The sequence below is a fragment of the Canis aureus genome, chromosome 14, assembly GCF_053574225.1.
Source record: "Canis aureus isolate CA01 chromosome 14, VMU_Caureus_v.1.0, whole genome shotgun sequence".
In the NCBI taxonomy this organism is placed as follows: Eukaryota; Metazoa; Chordata; class Mammalia; order Carnivora; family Canidae; genus Canis; species Canis aureus.
In genome coordinates, this window is record NC_135624.1 from 47,123,546 (window position 1) to 47,138,337 (window position 14,792).

Here is a 14,792-nt window from a genome sequence, read left to right on the forward strand (position 1 = left end):
TTGATAGCATCTCTTCACTCCAAGAAGTCCTTTGGAACACTGCCTTTCGTAGGAAACACTGACTTTCGTAGGACAACTTTCTAAAAAAAATTCAGCTTCCTTGCTCTTAAATTCCACATATCAAACCAAGCTGGCAGAAAAGAATGAAAGGCAAAGGTAATACATGATATACGGTAGTTACTGTAGTTAATGTCCATAAAGTCTATTTTTAAGAGACAGACCGGGATGCCTGGATGGCTCAGCAGTTGAGTGTCTGCCTTTGGCTCAGGGCATGACCCCAGGGTCCTGGGATCGAGTCCTACATAGGGCTTCCTGTTCTCCTTCTGCTTGTGTCTCTACCTCTCTCTGTGTCTCTCATGAATAAATAAATAAATTCTTAAAAAAAAGAGAGACAGACAGACCAACTGACAGAGAGGGAGAGAGAACCATCCTAATGGCCTGAATTCACCAGGTGATTTGTTTTCAAGCATCTCTGGAAACCCACCAACTCCCTACTCACAGTTGGTCACCTAACACACGTATTTTTAAAGAGTACAAAAATTGGAACTCAGTAAGAGTAAATATCCTCAAGTTATCCCACGATGAGCTATAAAAATGCTGAGAGGTATTAGCCCAAAGTGGAGGGTTCATTCTTCCAGTCTTGCCCCATCCTTTCTACATTCCTAGTTTTATAGGGCTGTGGCTAAAAGTACAGGTTCTACAGCCTAACCACCTGGATTTAAATCCCGTCTCTGGTACTTACTAGCCCTGAAACTTTGGGCAAACTCTCAACTGCCATAAACTAGGGAAATAAAAGTCCCTCCCCTCGTGGGACTGACCATTAGGATCAAGTTAGTCAATGTATATATACATTTGGAAGAGTTCCTGGCACATAGTCAGTTCTCATTAAGTGTTAGTCATCACTACACAGTGATAGCAAAGAAAGTAAAACTGCCTTCCTTATGGCTACGAAGGTACTTTTAAATCAACATCAATTTCCATTTACTGTAAGTGCATCCCACATAACAAAATGGCTAAAGAAATTTTCAAAACGAACCACTTAACCTACTTTTGGAGGAAAAGAAATGTGGCTCTTTCACGCCAAGTGAATAACACAAGACCACACTGACCAAGGTTGTAAGGCTCACAGGGGTTCAGCTCTGGAACATGGCTCTGCTTAACAAGCTCACTTAAGAAACAGTCTATGATTCCAATAATAATAGACAAACTTTACTGGTCACTTATAATGAATGGATTGAGCACTGTGGTAGGCACAATGACTGTCCCCTAGAGACGTCCCCATCCTAAATCCCAGAACCCATGAATATGCCACTTTCCACACCTTACATGGCAAAAGGGATATAACAGATGTGAGTTAGTTGATGAATCTGAGATGAGGAAATGACCCTAGATTATTCAGGTGAGCCAAAGGTGGGCACGGGGTTTTTATAAGCACAAGAGGGAGGTGAGAGGGTGTGCATCAGAGACATGCAGCATGAGGAGGACTCAATGGACCATTGCTCATTTTGAAGATCGAAAGAGGCCACAAGCCAAGAAAGGTGGGAAGCCTCCAGAAGTTGGACAAGACAGGAAGCAGACTGTCCCTTAGAACCTCCAGAAGGAATACGGTACTGCCAACACTTGAATTTTAGCTCAGTGAGACCTAGTTGGACTTGTGCCCTCCATAACTCTAAGGTCATATATTTATATTGTTTTAAGCTACCAAGTAATCAGTTGGTTGTAGCAGCAATAGGAAACTAACACAGGCACCTGGCTAAGGATATTCACTGCAGACACCTACTGAGTTGGCTTTCCAACAATCTTTTGAAACAGATGCTTCAAGAGAGAAGGGAAACAAAGCTTTCAGGAGTTACTTAGCTTACCCAAGAATTGAGACATGACATACAACATACACAGGCACCCACACACACACTTCCCACTTTGGACAAATTATAAAAGTTGGAAAAAATCAACCATCACATGCATGTAAAAAAATTATCTTCCTATGATGTGAGTTTAAAAGTAATTCCTCATCTTTATGTCTCTAGCCATGTGGAAACACATTTACTTGGCATTTTCTATGTGCCAGGAACTTTGTATTTACTTTCTGCTGCAAACACAACATTTAGTAAGAGCTTCTTATCATCAAGATGTTTCTAGATTAGTTGAGGGAAACAGGCATGTAGTCTAAAAATACAAACCATGATACAAGTGCTTTGAGAATGATATGCATGAGGCAATCTGGTGACAGAAAGTAGAGAAGTAGCTGTCATTCTCTTTGAGAAAGTCAGGAAAGGTTTTTTAGGGGCGAATGATCCTCAATATAAATCTCAAAAGATAATTAAGGATCAGCCAGGTTTGAGCAAAGCATTTGTGGGGAAAAGGAGGTGTGTGGCAATAGGGAATGGAGAACTTTCTAGATGGAACAAAGGGGGAAAGATAGGCAAGGCCCAGCAGCAAGTAATTAAATACAGCTAGCACAAGGGGGACTAGTGAGAGGAAAGGCGAGAGAGGTAGAAGGAGCCACGTTGTGAAGAGTAGTTCCTGTTAAGGGCTTGGAATTGTTCTTGTGATGAAGAACTTTTGAAAGATCTTAAGCAGGGTGGCACATGAGAATGACCCCTCCCCTCTGGCAGCAAGATGATGGGGAAAGGGGTCAAGTCTAGAGGATAAGAAGACTACTGCAATAGTCCAAGCAAGAAGAGAGTAAGGCCCAACCCAAGGCAGAAGCAATGAAGACAAAGGCAACATTTGGGAAGAGAGCTTTCAGAGGCAAAATTATGAGTTATAAGGGAAAGAGTCAGAGATCCCTTCCAGGTTTCTGATTTGAATTACCATGTACATGAGGGAACCCCCAACTGAGAGAGAAGCGGTAGTCATGAGTGCCATTCATCAAATATTTTTTTAAAGATTTATTTATTCATGAGACACACACACACACACACACACACACACACAGAGGCAGAGGGAGAAGCAGGCTCCATGCAGGGAGCCTGACGTGGGACTCGATACCGGGTCTCCAGGATAGCGCTTAAACCACTGAGCCACCCAGGCTGCCCTCATCAAATATTTTCAATTTTCTTGCATTCTATCTACTAAGACACATATGTAGATTACATTCTCTGGCCTCATTTTCTGCCTCTGGACATTATTGATGTTGGTCAAAGGGCACAGACTTCCAGTTACGAGATGGATAAGTCCTGGCGATCTAACGTACAGCCTGGTAATTGTAGTTAATACTGTATCGTACACTTAAAAAAGAAATCTCCAATGCTCTTTTTCTTTTTCTCTGCCACCATAACTACATAGGAGCAAAATGATGGCTGGTCCATCAATTGAGTCCCTAAATGATCTCAATGAATGTAGCCCCCATGTCACTCACAAAGGACTTGTAGCATGAGTGAGGATTACCTTTGTTGTTTTTAAACCCCTATCATTTTAGGGTTACTCTTGTTACACAGTACAGCACAGCCTATCCTGTAATCTATCTATTACAATAGATAATTTACAAACACATTGATTATAAAATGCCTGTGAAACATTCAAGGGGGGAGAAAAAGTCTAAATCTAGAGAATCAGTAAAAAAAATAAAAATAAATAAAAATAAAAATAAATAAATATAGAGAATCTTAGCATTTCCTCCAGAATGCCTTGCCAGATGCCCACAAATTTTTATCTTCTTTGTGGTCGCGGAGCACACGCTCTTTGTTATCACCCATACACTCAAGAGCGATTGTCTGTTTCCCTGCCTGCCTTCTAGAAGGTAGGAAGGTGGATTATTCATGTCTGCATGTCAAGTGCCCAGCAGAATGCTCGGCACCAAAGTCGGCCTTAAAGAATATTTGTTGAATGTATGAATGAGGAAAGAAGTCGTGGGGGTAGATGACACTGCCAAGAGAGGTCTGAGTGTAAAGTGAGAAGAGAGCGAGCTTAGGGAACCCCAACATTTAATAGCTGGGTAAAGAAAGATGAGCTCAAGGAGACAGAGAAAGACCAGCCCGAAGCAGAGGAAAAATCAGAATGAAAATATGCAGGCATTTTGAGAAGAAAAGAGGAGTAGTGGAGACTGGGCAAGACCCTATATGTCACATGATCCCACCCGAATAAAAGACCGGGTTGCTGGCACCAACTAACAATGAGCCTGCTCCTTCTGAACTGGCGTAAACAAACACAGAGAGAAAGCATGGGTTCTTCATTTCAAAGTCTTGCTCAAATGCACACTGGTTTCAGATGCTGTGCGTTGGGTGAAAAGTCACTGGTGCCCAAGTACTAATGTTGAGGAGGTATGACAAGAAGAGAAAGGGGGAGGATCAGATTGAAGGGGATGGGGGACTGGATCGAGCACAGAAATCACCTGGCGATCTTGCTCAAGGCAAAGCCAGCAGGTCTAGGGTGGGATCTGCACTTCACACAAACTCTCAAGTGAGGTTGACGTTGCCAGCCCATGGGCCACACTTGGGGGACGAGGCTTTGGACTTCCATTTCAGAAAGCTTTCCACGTTACATGTAACCTCAGGCCTGAGCAGCCACAGAAAAACTATTCTCAGGTCTGAGAACTCCATGTCCATAAATCTGTCCCCAAAGGTCAGGGTTATTAAAGGAATTTGGGGGCTTAACTAAGGAATATGGAGCCAGGTCATAAAAGATCAGAGAGGATCTTAGATTTGGGGGTGTCGGGGAAAAAAAAGATCTGGGAGGTCTTTCCATGTGAAAGTGATAATCAAAATACAACCTTATGAGTTAGGAAGTTGAAACTCTTATAATTCCAAATTCTTGTAAAAGCCGCAGGCTGTGACTTTGCTAAGAGAAAAACTATATTTAAGTTCAATGATCTTTAGCTCAGCTAACATGTTTGAAGAGGAAAGTCACTTTTGTAGAGGACAATTTCTCCCGAGTTCAAGAAAAATGGACTATTTGCAACATCTCCCCTAAGCTTCCGCATTCTAATTTTCTTTCTTCTCCCCTGCATGGCAAAGCAAAACGTTAACTGGCCACACACAGTCCTTTCACGGTTCTAAGGAAATTAGGAAAGTTACCCTAGACCTCCCTTACTAACCTTAGGGCTAAAACAAACGAAATGTATTTTAGGAGTGGATGAACAGAAGAGCCTTTGAAACCAAGGTTTCAGCAGCCTGGGAAAAGAAGACAGGAAGCATTCTGATGAAATTTTTTTGGATCATAACTTTGGTGAAATCAGGATGCCCAACAGTGTGCAAAACTCAGGGCCAAACAAAGACCCAAACACCGCCCTTGGAGGACTGCTGCAGTACCCCCCGTTTTTCCTTCCTGCCAAGGCTTCTACCCATTTGGACCTGCTTGCCCCCATACCTGCCAAAGGCCCCCTCTCAAAGCCTCTACCAGGCCAGGCCTGCCAGGCCCTCGTCCGATCCCCCCTCCGTGGAGTCTGTGTTTAAGGCCCCACCCCGTCAGCAGGGACCTCAGCTCAGACTAGCTCTGGGCCCCTGTCATCGGGTGGCGTGGCAACTGTCTCTTCTCACAGCAGAGTCACCTCGTGGCTCTCTTAGTAATGGTGTGACCATTTCGCATGCCCTCCTCCTTCGGGGACCAGGGGACTCCGTGAGGGCCCTTGCTTCGACGCCAATGACATGCTGCCTTGCTCTCCGGAAACACCCGTTAAAAGGCTGAATCGTCTCAAGTTATAGCTGCAATTCTATTTCTGTCAAGTGCTTCCCCAAATAATTTTATTTTAAATATTGGATATACATATTGCAGATATATGTTTATGTATTATTTATGTGTTTACCTATAACTGAACCAGATATCAATTTGATCTCTAATAAATCCCCCTATGATATACGCTGACTCTCCTAGGGATGTGACGGCAGCACGACCTGCTGCCAGTTTGGTTCTCATAAGAAATGCAGCAGCCACGGGGCACGTGAGTGGCTCAGCTGGTTAAGCGTCTGCCTTGGGTCATGATCCTGGGGTCCTGGGATCCAGTCCTGTGTGAGGCTCTTTGCTTGTCGGGCTCCTTGCTCAGTGGGGAGTCTGCTTCCCCCTCTAGAGCTTTCCCTCTAATAAATCAATAATATCTTTAAATTAAAAAAAAAAAAAAAAGAGGGGCGCCTAGGTGGCTCAGTCAGGTAAGCGTCTGTCTTTGGCTCAGGTCATGTACCTGGGGCCTGGGATCGAGCCCTGCATGGGGCGCCCTGCTCAGCATCCCCCTCTCACTTTCCCTGCCTCTCCGTCTGCTTGTGCTCTTGGTCTCTGTCAAATTAAATAAATAAATAAATAAATAAATAAATAAATAAATAAATAAATAAATAAAATCTTTTAAAAAGTAAAGAAATGGATTAGCCTCTGACATTAATTCTCGGGTCCAAGCATAAAAACCATGTGAAACTTGCCATCACATTGCAAGTCTGACAATCAATTTTATTCCTTCCTAGTGACTTCACTGGTAATTAAAATATACTGTGGCCATGGCTTGGTCGTAGGGTCAGTGGGGTTATGGATTATGGGATTACCCTGACAATGGATCATAGCACAAAGATTTTAGTTCTTAGGGATAGAGTGAATGAAAAAGAAAGAAACACATTTTTTAAGTTAATTTTTGACTATCACAAAACCTAATGCTTTACTGTCATAATGAATTTTGTCATTTATAGGAACACTTTCACAAATTTAATATCATTTGGCTTTCATAACAGTTCTGTGAAATGAATAAGAATTATATTCCTCCTCTGACAGAGAAGTTAAAGCATCGACCAAAACTCACACATCTAGTAAATGGAAAAGGGAGACATTAGACCTCAGCCTTATAAATTATTATAAGTTATTTTTCTATGTCACATGGCCCTTCGTTATTAGACTATAATCAAATGAAAACCTAGGGTGAATATTGTACTTTCCCACTCTTCAGTTTTCCTTTCAATGTCTTTCAAAAGCCTAAATCTTTTTTTTTTTTTTTAAGATTTTATTTACTTATTCATGAGAGACAGAGAGAGGCAGAGAGAGAGGCAGGCTCCATGCGGGGAGCCCGATGTAGGATCCGATCCCAGGACCCCAGGATCATGCTTTGGGCCAAAGGCAGATGTTTAACCGCTGAGCCACCCAGGCATCCCAAAAACCTAAATCTTTTTTAAAAAAACATTTTTGAGGGACACCTGGGTGGCTCAGTGGTTGAACATCTGCCTTTGGCTCAGGTCATGATCCTGGGTCCTGGGATCGAGTCCCACACTGGACTCCTCACAGGGACCTGCTTCTCCCTCTGCCTGTGTCTCTGCCTCTCTCTCTGTGTCTCTTATGAATAAATAAATAAAATCTTAAAAAAATTTTTTTGAGTATAATTGACATCCAGTGTCACATTAGTTTCAAATGCAACATAGCAATTCAACGTCTCTCCGTTATGCTGTACTCGGTGTTACTCCCATCTGTCATCGTACGACAACATCAGTGACTATATTCCCTCTACTGTGCCTTTCGTTCCTGTGACTTTTTCATTCCATGACTGGGAGCCTATATCTCCCACTCCTCTCTTCACCCATTTTGCCCATCTTCCCAGCCCTTCCCCTCTGGCAGCCATCAGGCTGTTCTCTGTATTTATGGTCTGAGTCTGCTTTTTGTTTGTTTATTCACTTGTTTTGGGTTTTTATTTTTTAAAAGATTTTATTTAAAATGCTCACCAAGAGTGCACAAGTGTTCTTTTATTCCTCACATCCTCACCAACACTTACCTTTCCTTGTGTTTCTTATTTTAGCCATTCTGATGGCCATAAAGCGACATTTCTTTTTTCATTTTGTTTTAGTTTGCATTTCCTTGAGGATTGGGGATGTTGAGCATCTTTCATGTGTCTGCAAGTTTTCTTTGGAAAAACATCTACTCAGGTCCTCTGTCCTTTTTTAATTGGATTATTTGAGGGAGGGGTCTTTCTTTCTTTCTTTCTTTCTTTCTTTCTTTCTTTCTTTCTTTCTTTCTTTCTTCTTTCTGGTGTTAAAGTTGTATAAGTTCTTTATGTATTTTGGACACTAATCCCTTATCAGATATACCATTTGTATATATCTTCTCTCATTCAGTACGTTGTCTTTTTGGTTTGTTAATGGTTTCCTTCACTGTGCAGAAACTTTTTATTTTGGTGTAGTCCCAATAGTTTAATTTTGCTTTTGTTTCCCTTTCTAGAGGAGACATATCAAGGAAAATGTTTCTATGGCTACTATCAAAGAAATGTTTTCTTCTGGGAATTTTATGGTTTTAGGTCTCACAGTTAGGTCTTTAATTCCTCTTGAGTTTATTTTTGTGAATAATATAAGAAAGTGGTCCAGTTTCATTCTTTTGCATGCAGCTGTCCAGTTTTCCCAGCACCATTTGTTGAAGAGACATTTTCCCATTGCACAGTCTTGCCTTCTCTGTCGTAGGTTAATTGGCCGTGTAAATATGGGTTTATTTCTAGACTATCTAATCTGTTTCTCTGGTCTATGTGTCTATTTTTATGCTAGCACTATACTGTTTTGATTACTAAAGCTTTTGAGTATATCTTAAATATATCATATATCATAAGATTATGATATCTTCAGCTTTGTTCTTATTTTTCAAGATGGTGTTAGCTATTTACGGTCTTTCTGGTTCCATACAAATTTTAGTATTATTTGTCCTAGTTCTGTGAGAAATGCTTTTGGTATTCTGATAGTGATTGCACTGAATCTATAGATTGGTTCAGGTAGAATGGACATTCTGACAATACTAATTCTTTTACTCCATAAGCATAAAATACCTTTCCATTTTTTTGTGTCATCTGAAATTCTTTCATCAGTGTCTTCTGGTTTTTAGAGTACAGGTCTTTCTCTTCCTTGGTTAAGTTTATTCCTAGGTATTTTATTCTTTTTGGTGCAATTTTAAATGGAATTGTTTTCTTAATTTCTCCTAGTGGTGCTTCTTCATTATTCGTGTACAGAAATACTATTGATTTCTGGGGGTTAATTTTGTATCCTGCAAATTTACTGACTTCATTCACTACTTCTAATAGTTTTTTGGTGGAGTTTTTAGGATTTTCTATGTATAGTAATCAGGTCATCTGCAAATAGTGACAGCTTAACTTCTTTACCAATATGGGTGCCTCTTATTTCCTTAGCTTTTCTGATTGCTGTGGCTAGGACTTCCAATACTATGTCGAATAAAAGTAGTGAGAGGGGACATTCTTGTCTTGCTCCTAATCTTACAGGAAAAGCTCTCACTTTTTCACTATTGAGTATGATGTTAGCTGTGGGTTTCCTATATATGGCCTTTATTATGCTGAGGTGTGCTCCCTCTGTATCTACTCGTTGAGAGTATTTATCATGAACAGGGTGTTGAATTTTGTTAAATGCTTTTCTGCATCTACCAAGATGATCACATGATTTTTATTCTTCATTTTGTTGATGTGGTTAATTATGCTGATTGATTTACAAATATTAAATCCTCCTTGTATCCCCAGAATAAATCCCGCTTGATAATCCTTTTAATGTATTGTTGAATGGTTTGTTATTTTGTTAAGGATTTTTCAACTGTGTTTGTCAGGGATATCGACTTATAGTTTGTGTATGTGTGTTGTCTTTGCCTGGTTTCGGTATCAGGGTAATCCTGGCCACATAGGATGTCTTTGTAAGCTCTCACCCCTCTTGTATTTTTTTGGAATACTTTGAGGAAAATATGTATTAACTCCTCTTTAAATATTTGGCAAAATCCACCTTGGAATCCATCTGATCCTGGACTTTCATTTTTTTAAAGACTGAAATCTATTTTAGAGTTCAGATCTTTGGAACCATATGGACAGTTCAGACTATCTCCTGATTTTAGAAACACTGAACTAAACTAAACCTTTGTAGCTCCAACTTTGATTTTGGGGGTTGAGGAGAGAAACAGTTTGCTACTGTTCTCTTCTATATCCCGCTGCTGTAATAATTATTCAGGAAAGCCCAACTCTCTTATCTTCAGGAATCTCTTTGCCACCTGACTACATGCATGAGAGAAGCCCAAAGAGACAAAATCAGAGACACATAGTGCATCTGTGTTAGCAGAAAGCTTTTATTATCTTTTCCTAAACAATCACCCTCTCACTATTATCTTTGTCTTTTGAAACTACAGCTCCTGTTATTTATGCAAAATTGTCATCCCAGCATTCCATAGCAATCTAATGGGCCCATAAATAACTATAAAACTTTGAAAGAGCATGGAGTTATACACTCAAACCAACCAGAACATTTTAAAAAGTAAGCAGAATTTAATGAGGTTTTTTTTTAAAACACAAATATAAAACGGTTTTATTGCTCATTATAGCAACAAACATCTCAGTTATAAAATAGCAAATGTCTACTTGAACAGATATTACTTAATATATCCATACATCATCTGGTGCAGAATCTATGAAAAGAATGCTTTTGAAGAATATGTCCAGGAAACCCCCACTTTCTAAAGGTCACCTAAATATAAGCCAAAGTGGCACTTAGAAGTGGATATAAATGGTACACTTCCTAATCCCATATACAGCGAAAAAAAAAAAATCTACTCCTAGGAATTAACCAAAGAGAAATGGAAACATACTTGTACGAGAACTTTCAGAGCAACACCATTATTCATAGTAGCTAAAAGATGGAAACAACTAAAATTGGTAAATGGACAAATATGGTAAATCCATACAATGGAATATTATTTGGCCATTAGGAGGAATGAAGTGTTCATACATAATACAAGATGGATGAACCTTAAAAATATTATGCCAAGTGAAAAAAAGCCAGTTACAGAAAACACATACAGTCATATGAAATATCCAGTATTGGGAAACCTATAGAGACAGAACATAGATCAGTGGTGGCTTAGGGCAGGGGCAGCTAGAGGATGGAGAGATAAAAGACTGACAGTAAAAAATACAGTTTCTTCTTAAAGTGATACAAATGCGACAAAACTGATTTTAGTGATGGTTTCACTTACCTGTGACTATACTAAAAATTATCCCATTATACGCTTTAAGCAGGTATGTGAATTATATTTCAATAAAGCTATAAAAAATTAGAATCTAAAAAAAATAAACAAATTTAACCCAAATAAAGCACTGTCCTAATAGCATTTCTCCTCTGTGCAGAGGCCTCTAAGCACTTGAGGTACTTAAAGATGTGTTTAACACCCGTATGAGCATTCGACCCCGAGAATGCAAGGAAAGAATCTTCAATGGGCTTGAGTCTCTGAATACGTATTAGCAGAATTAGACTTCGAAGCTACAGTGGTAGGACTGAGCCTCCACCTCTGTCTCTAGCCCCCAGAGATAACGACTATAAATCTGGGCAAAACACAGAAGAAGTACTTGAAGGCCCTGGAAAGGAAACAAAAGCAGGCCAGCTCTGGGGGTGTGTGGAGTCTTGTTTGGCTTTAAAATCCAAATTGGAGGGCAGCTGGTGTGGCTCAGTGGTTTAGTGCCCCCTTCAGCCCAGGGCATGATCCTGGAGGCCCAGGATTGAGTCCCACATCAGGCTCCCTGCATGGAGCCTGCTTGTGTCTCTCTGTGTCTCTCATGAATAAATAAATAAAATCTTAAAAAATATTTAAAACAAACAAACCTGAAGTCTCTGGACTGAGTCACTTTTTCTCTCTCCCTTTTTTTTAAGATTTTAATTATGTATTTGAGAGACAGCATGGGTGGGGGCAGAGACGAAGGGAGAGGCAGGCTCCCCGCTGAGCAGGGAACCCCATTCTGGACTCATCCCAGGAGCCTGGGATCACAAAGGTAGACAATTACCCGACTGAGCCCCCCCAGGCTCCTCTCTCTATCTTCTACTTACTTATCACCCTCTGGCCTCTGAAGTGTCTCTCCTCTCTTAGTGTCTTTGAAACCCAGACACTTTTCAGGTTTTTTTCCTTCTTGTCTGACCATTCTTCCTGTACCTCTCGCTTCCTCCTCTTTCTCTATCTTCCCCTTAAGTACCCAGGACTCCTCCCCTGGGCTTTTAATCAGTACAGTTCATCTGCTTCTACTGCTTCAACTGCCAGTGAGACTCCCACCTTCCTAACTGTAGCCAGGACTCCCTTCTCAGCTTCCCTTCTGGACACTTCTAGCTTCAGATCAGTAACAGTGGAGTAGGGGTTAGGTTCTAAAGCAAGCAAATAAGCCAAAAATCATATGAAGTCACAATTTCCCTTGAAATTCCCTTAGAAAAGCAACTTGTTCATATATTCCTACATTCATTTCTTGGTCCTGCCCGTGCTGTTGAATTTGCTCAAGATAAATGGACTCGAACTATGATGCCACTGTATTTCGTTAGTCTCACAAGAATCTCACAAGGTGACATGTCCACACTACACTTCTATCCTGCCTCCATCTACCTGCATCATGCTCCTCCACCTTTACTTCCTACATTAACTGATGGCACCAAAATCACCCTGACTTCCTAAGCCAAAAATCCAGCACTCAGCATTGACCCTTATTCTCCTTCTCCCCCAAATCCAATCAGTCTTGATTTCTGTTGATTTAATGCCTGAATTCAAGCCCTTATCATCTTATTTAGGCCACAGCCAGAGCCTCAAAAAGCTTCCTCCCTTTCTGCCTCCAATCCTCTGCCATGTGTCTAGGTCTACTGTCATTCGCAAATGCAAATATGATCAGGTTTCTCCCTGGTTGGAAAGATCCTCCAGTGATGAACTACCACCCAAAGCAGTGGTTTTCAAGCATTTTTGTAGCAGATAAATACGATTTTCAAATTAATATCATATAAGGTCCTAATATCTACAAATAGAAACAAGCTGCATTTCATTAGGATTAATTTACTCTGTAAGTCATGAATGTGTGACTTATTAAAAGCCAAACATTGAGAAAATAGTAGGTAGTTTTGGCGAAGTACAAAAATTCAAAATTGTTGGTAAGCAATTTGATCAGAAACATCTTGCTTATTTCTCCATTTCATTTGACTGCATGTGATCAAAAAAGAAACCCTAATTCATAGCAATAGGTAGCTACCAAAGATAATATTTTGGATTTCCCCTCCAAAATAGCTCATCTTTTAAATTTAACATATTGTTTATTTAAAAAGATAGCAAGATCCAAATACAAATGATTTAATCTATCAGCACAAATTATTTGGTTGCTGGTCTCCACTTGGTTAAAACTTGGTATGTAATATTTAGTTTGAGTATGTGTTTAAGATTTATTTTTTAAAATTGAAACTCAAAACAAACATTTAAGGAAAACCTTGAACCTCCTCCTTGGAGGAGGTTCCATGCAATAGAGTTTGAAAGCCAATAACGGAGATGCTGAAGCCCAATCTCCTTAGGACAACATGGAAGATCCTGTGTCATTTGGATTTTACCCATCAGTCCGGCTGCATTTCCTCCCACTGCCAAAATTCCACCCCAAATCCTGAGTCCATCTCCATCTATCACGGGGTTATACTTTGGCACTTGCTGTTTTCTCTGCAAGTTCACGCACCACTGCACTTCCTTCTGAATTTCAATGAATTATTCCAAAGGTTAAAATGCTAATACCTTGTGAAGCCTTCTGTGACTTCCCCAAAATACCTTGCAGCTGCCTCCACCATCACCATGTGTTGCCTTGTGTAATAATCATTGTTTCCTCTCAACCATGAGTTCCTAAGACAGGCTAATTTAGCCATCCCTACGTTCTCAGGGACTTTCAAAGTGCCTGGTACCTGGTAATCACACCTTAAATGCGTTGAATTAACTACTTCATTAGTTTATATTAATAAGAATAACTAGCAGAGTGATTATGGTGGCTGAAACTTCAGATTTGCATAAGGTAGTCAACAGAGAACTCTCTCATCAAGTTGACACCTTAGGCTAAATAAGGACCACACAGAAATCACTGTTTTTCTCATTTGAATTTTGACTTCATTTTTCTTTCACTCACCAACAAAGGAAAGCAGGATCACCAGCAGGACAATGAGCGCACAGATACATGGAATCAAGACCAGCAATAGGAAGCGGAGAATATTAGCAGTTGCCAGCTTCTGAGAGCAACCATCACCCATGTTATTGTCGACAGCAACCAAGACCTAAAGTAAAAGAGGAATATGAAACACGGTTTTAAGCATGGTTTTTAAGCAACTCGGTACACAGTACGAAATTTTCGAGTACAGCTGTCCATTCGGAGCAGCAGCATTCCCAAGAGATCCTAGTGCGTGTACTCTAGGGCATGAAAACGAACTTAGTCACTAAATCATGCTACTAAATGAACAAATAACTGTACAACCACACTCAAGGCAGAGAAAAATCATCTATTTCTGAAACGTTTTTTCGGGAGTACGTGAACTTTTTATTTTATTTATTTATTAAATAAATTTATTTATTAAATAAATTAAAATAAAAACTTTTTATTTTATCTTGACTTTTTAAATGTATTTAAAAAATACAGTTTTCAAATGTATTTAACACAGAGAGAAAGAGAGTAGAACGAGTGAAAGAGGACACAAGTGGGGAAGTGGGGCAGAGGGAGAGACACCCCGTCAACCAGGGAGTGGGGCTAAATCCCTGGACCCTGGGATCATGACCTGAGCGGAAGACAGACAGGCTTAACCCGCTGAATCATCCAGCGGCCTTTCCACCTTGATTTTTTAAAAATGTATTTGCCAATTTAATATTATTCCAAAGGGCTACAAATTACCATGGCAAGGTCTCACCTTGGCCCAGAGCTATAAGCCAAGACTGCCTCGTACAGTGATAACAAATTGATGAGGAGCTGTAGACAGGACATTACCCAGATTTCATCAGTCTTAACCCAAATCTGCGTGAATCTGGATAAAACTAATTTTCAGCCATTTTTAATTCAGCCAGGTTGACTATCATTGACCATGTATTTAGTGGCAAGTTGAACACTG

The 14,792-nt window shown here is 40.2% G+C and overlaps 1 protein-coding gene across 3 annotated transcripts in view; it reads right to left on the reverse strand.

Moving 5' to 3' along the window:
- CORIN (corin, serine peptidase) overlaps positions 1 to 14,792 on the reverse strand; it is a 235,731-nt gene that overhangs the window by 183,949 nt on the left and 36,990 nt on the right. For all 3 annotated transcript variants that reach the window (XM_077847934.1, XM_077847933.1, XM_077847932.1), the window contains exon 2: positions 13,826 to 13,970. In XM_077847934.1, the coding sequence (XP_077704060.1) occupies positions 13,826 to 13,970 (145 nt within the window). The remainder of the gene's footprint in view (positions 1 to 13,825; positions 13,971 to 14,792) is intronic.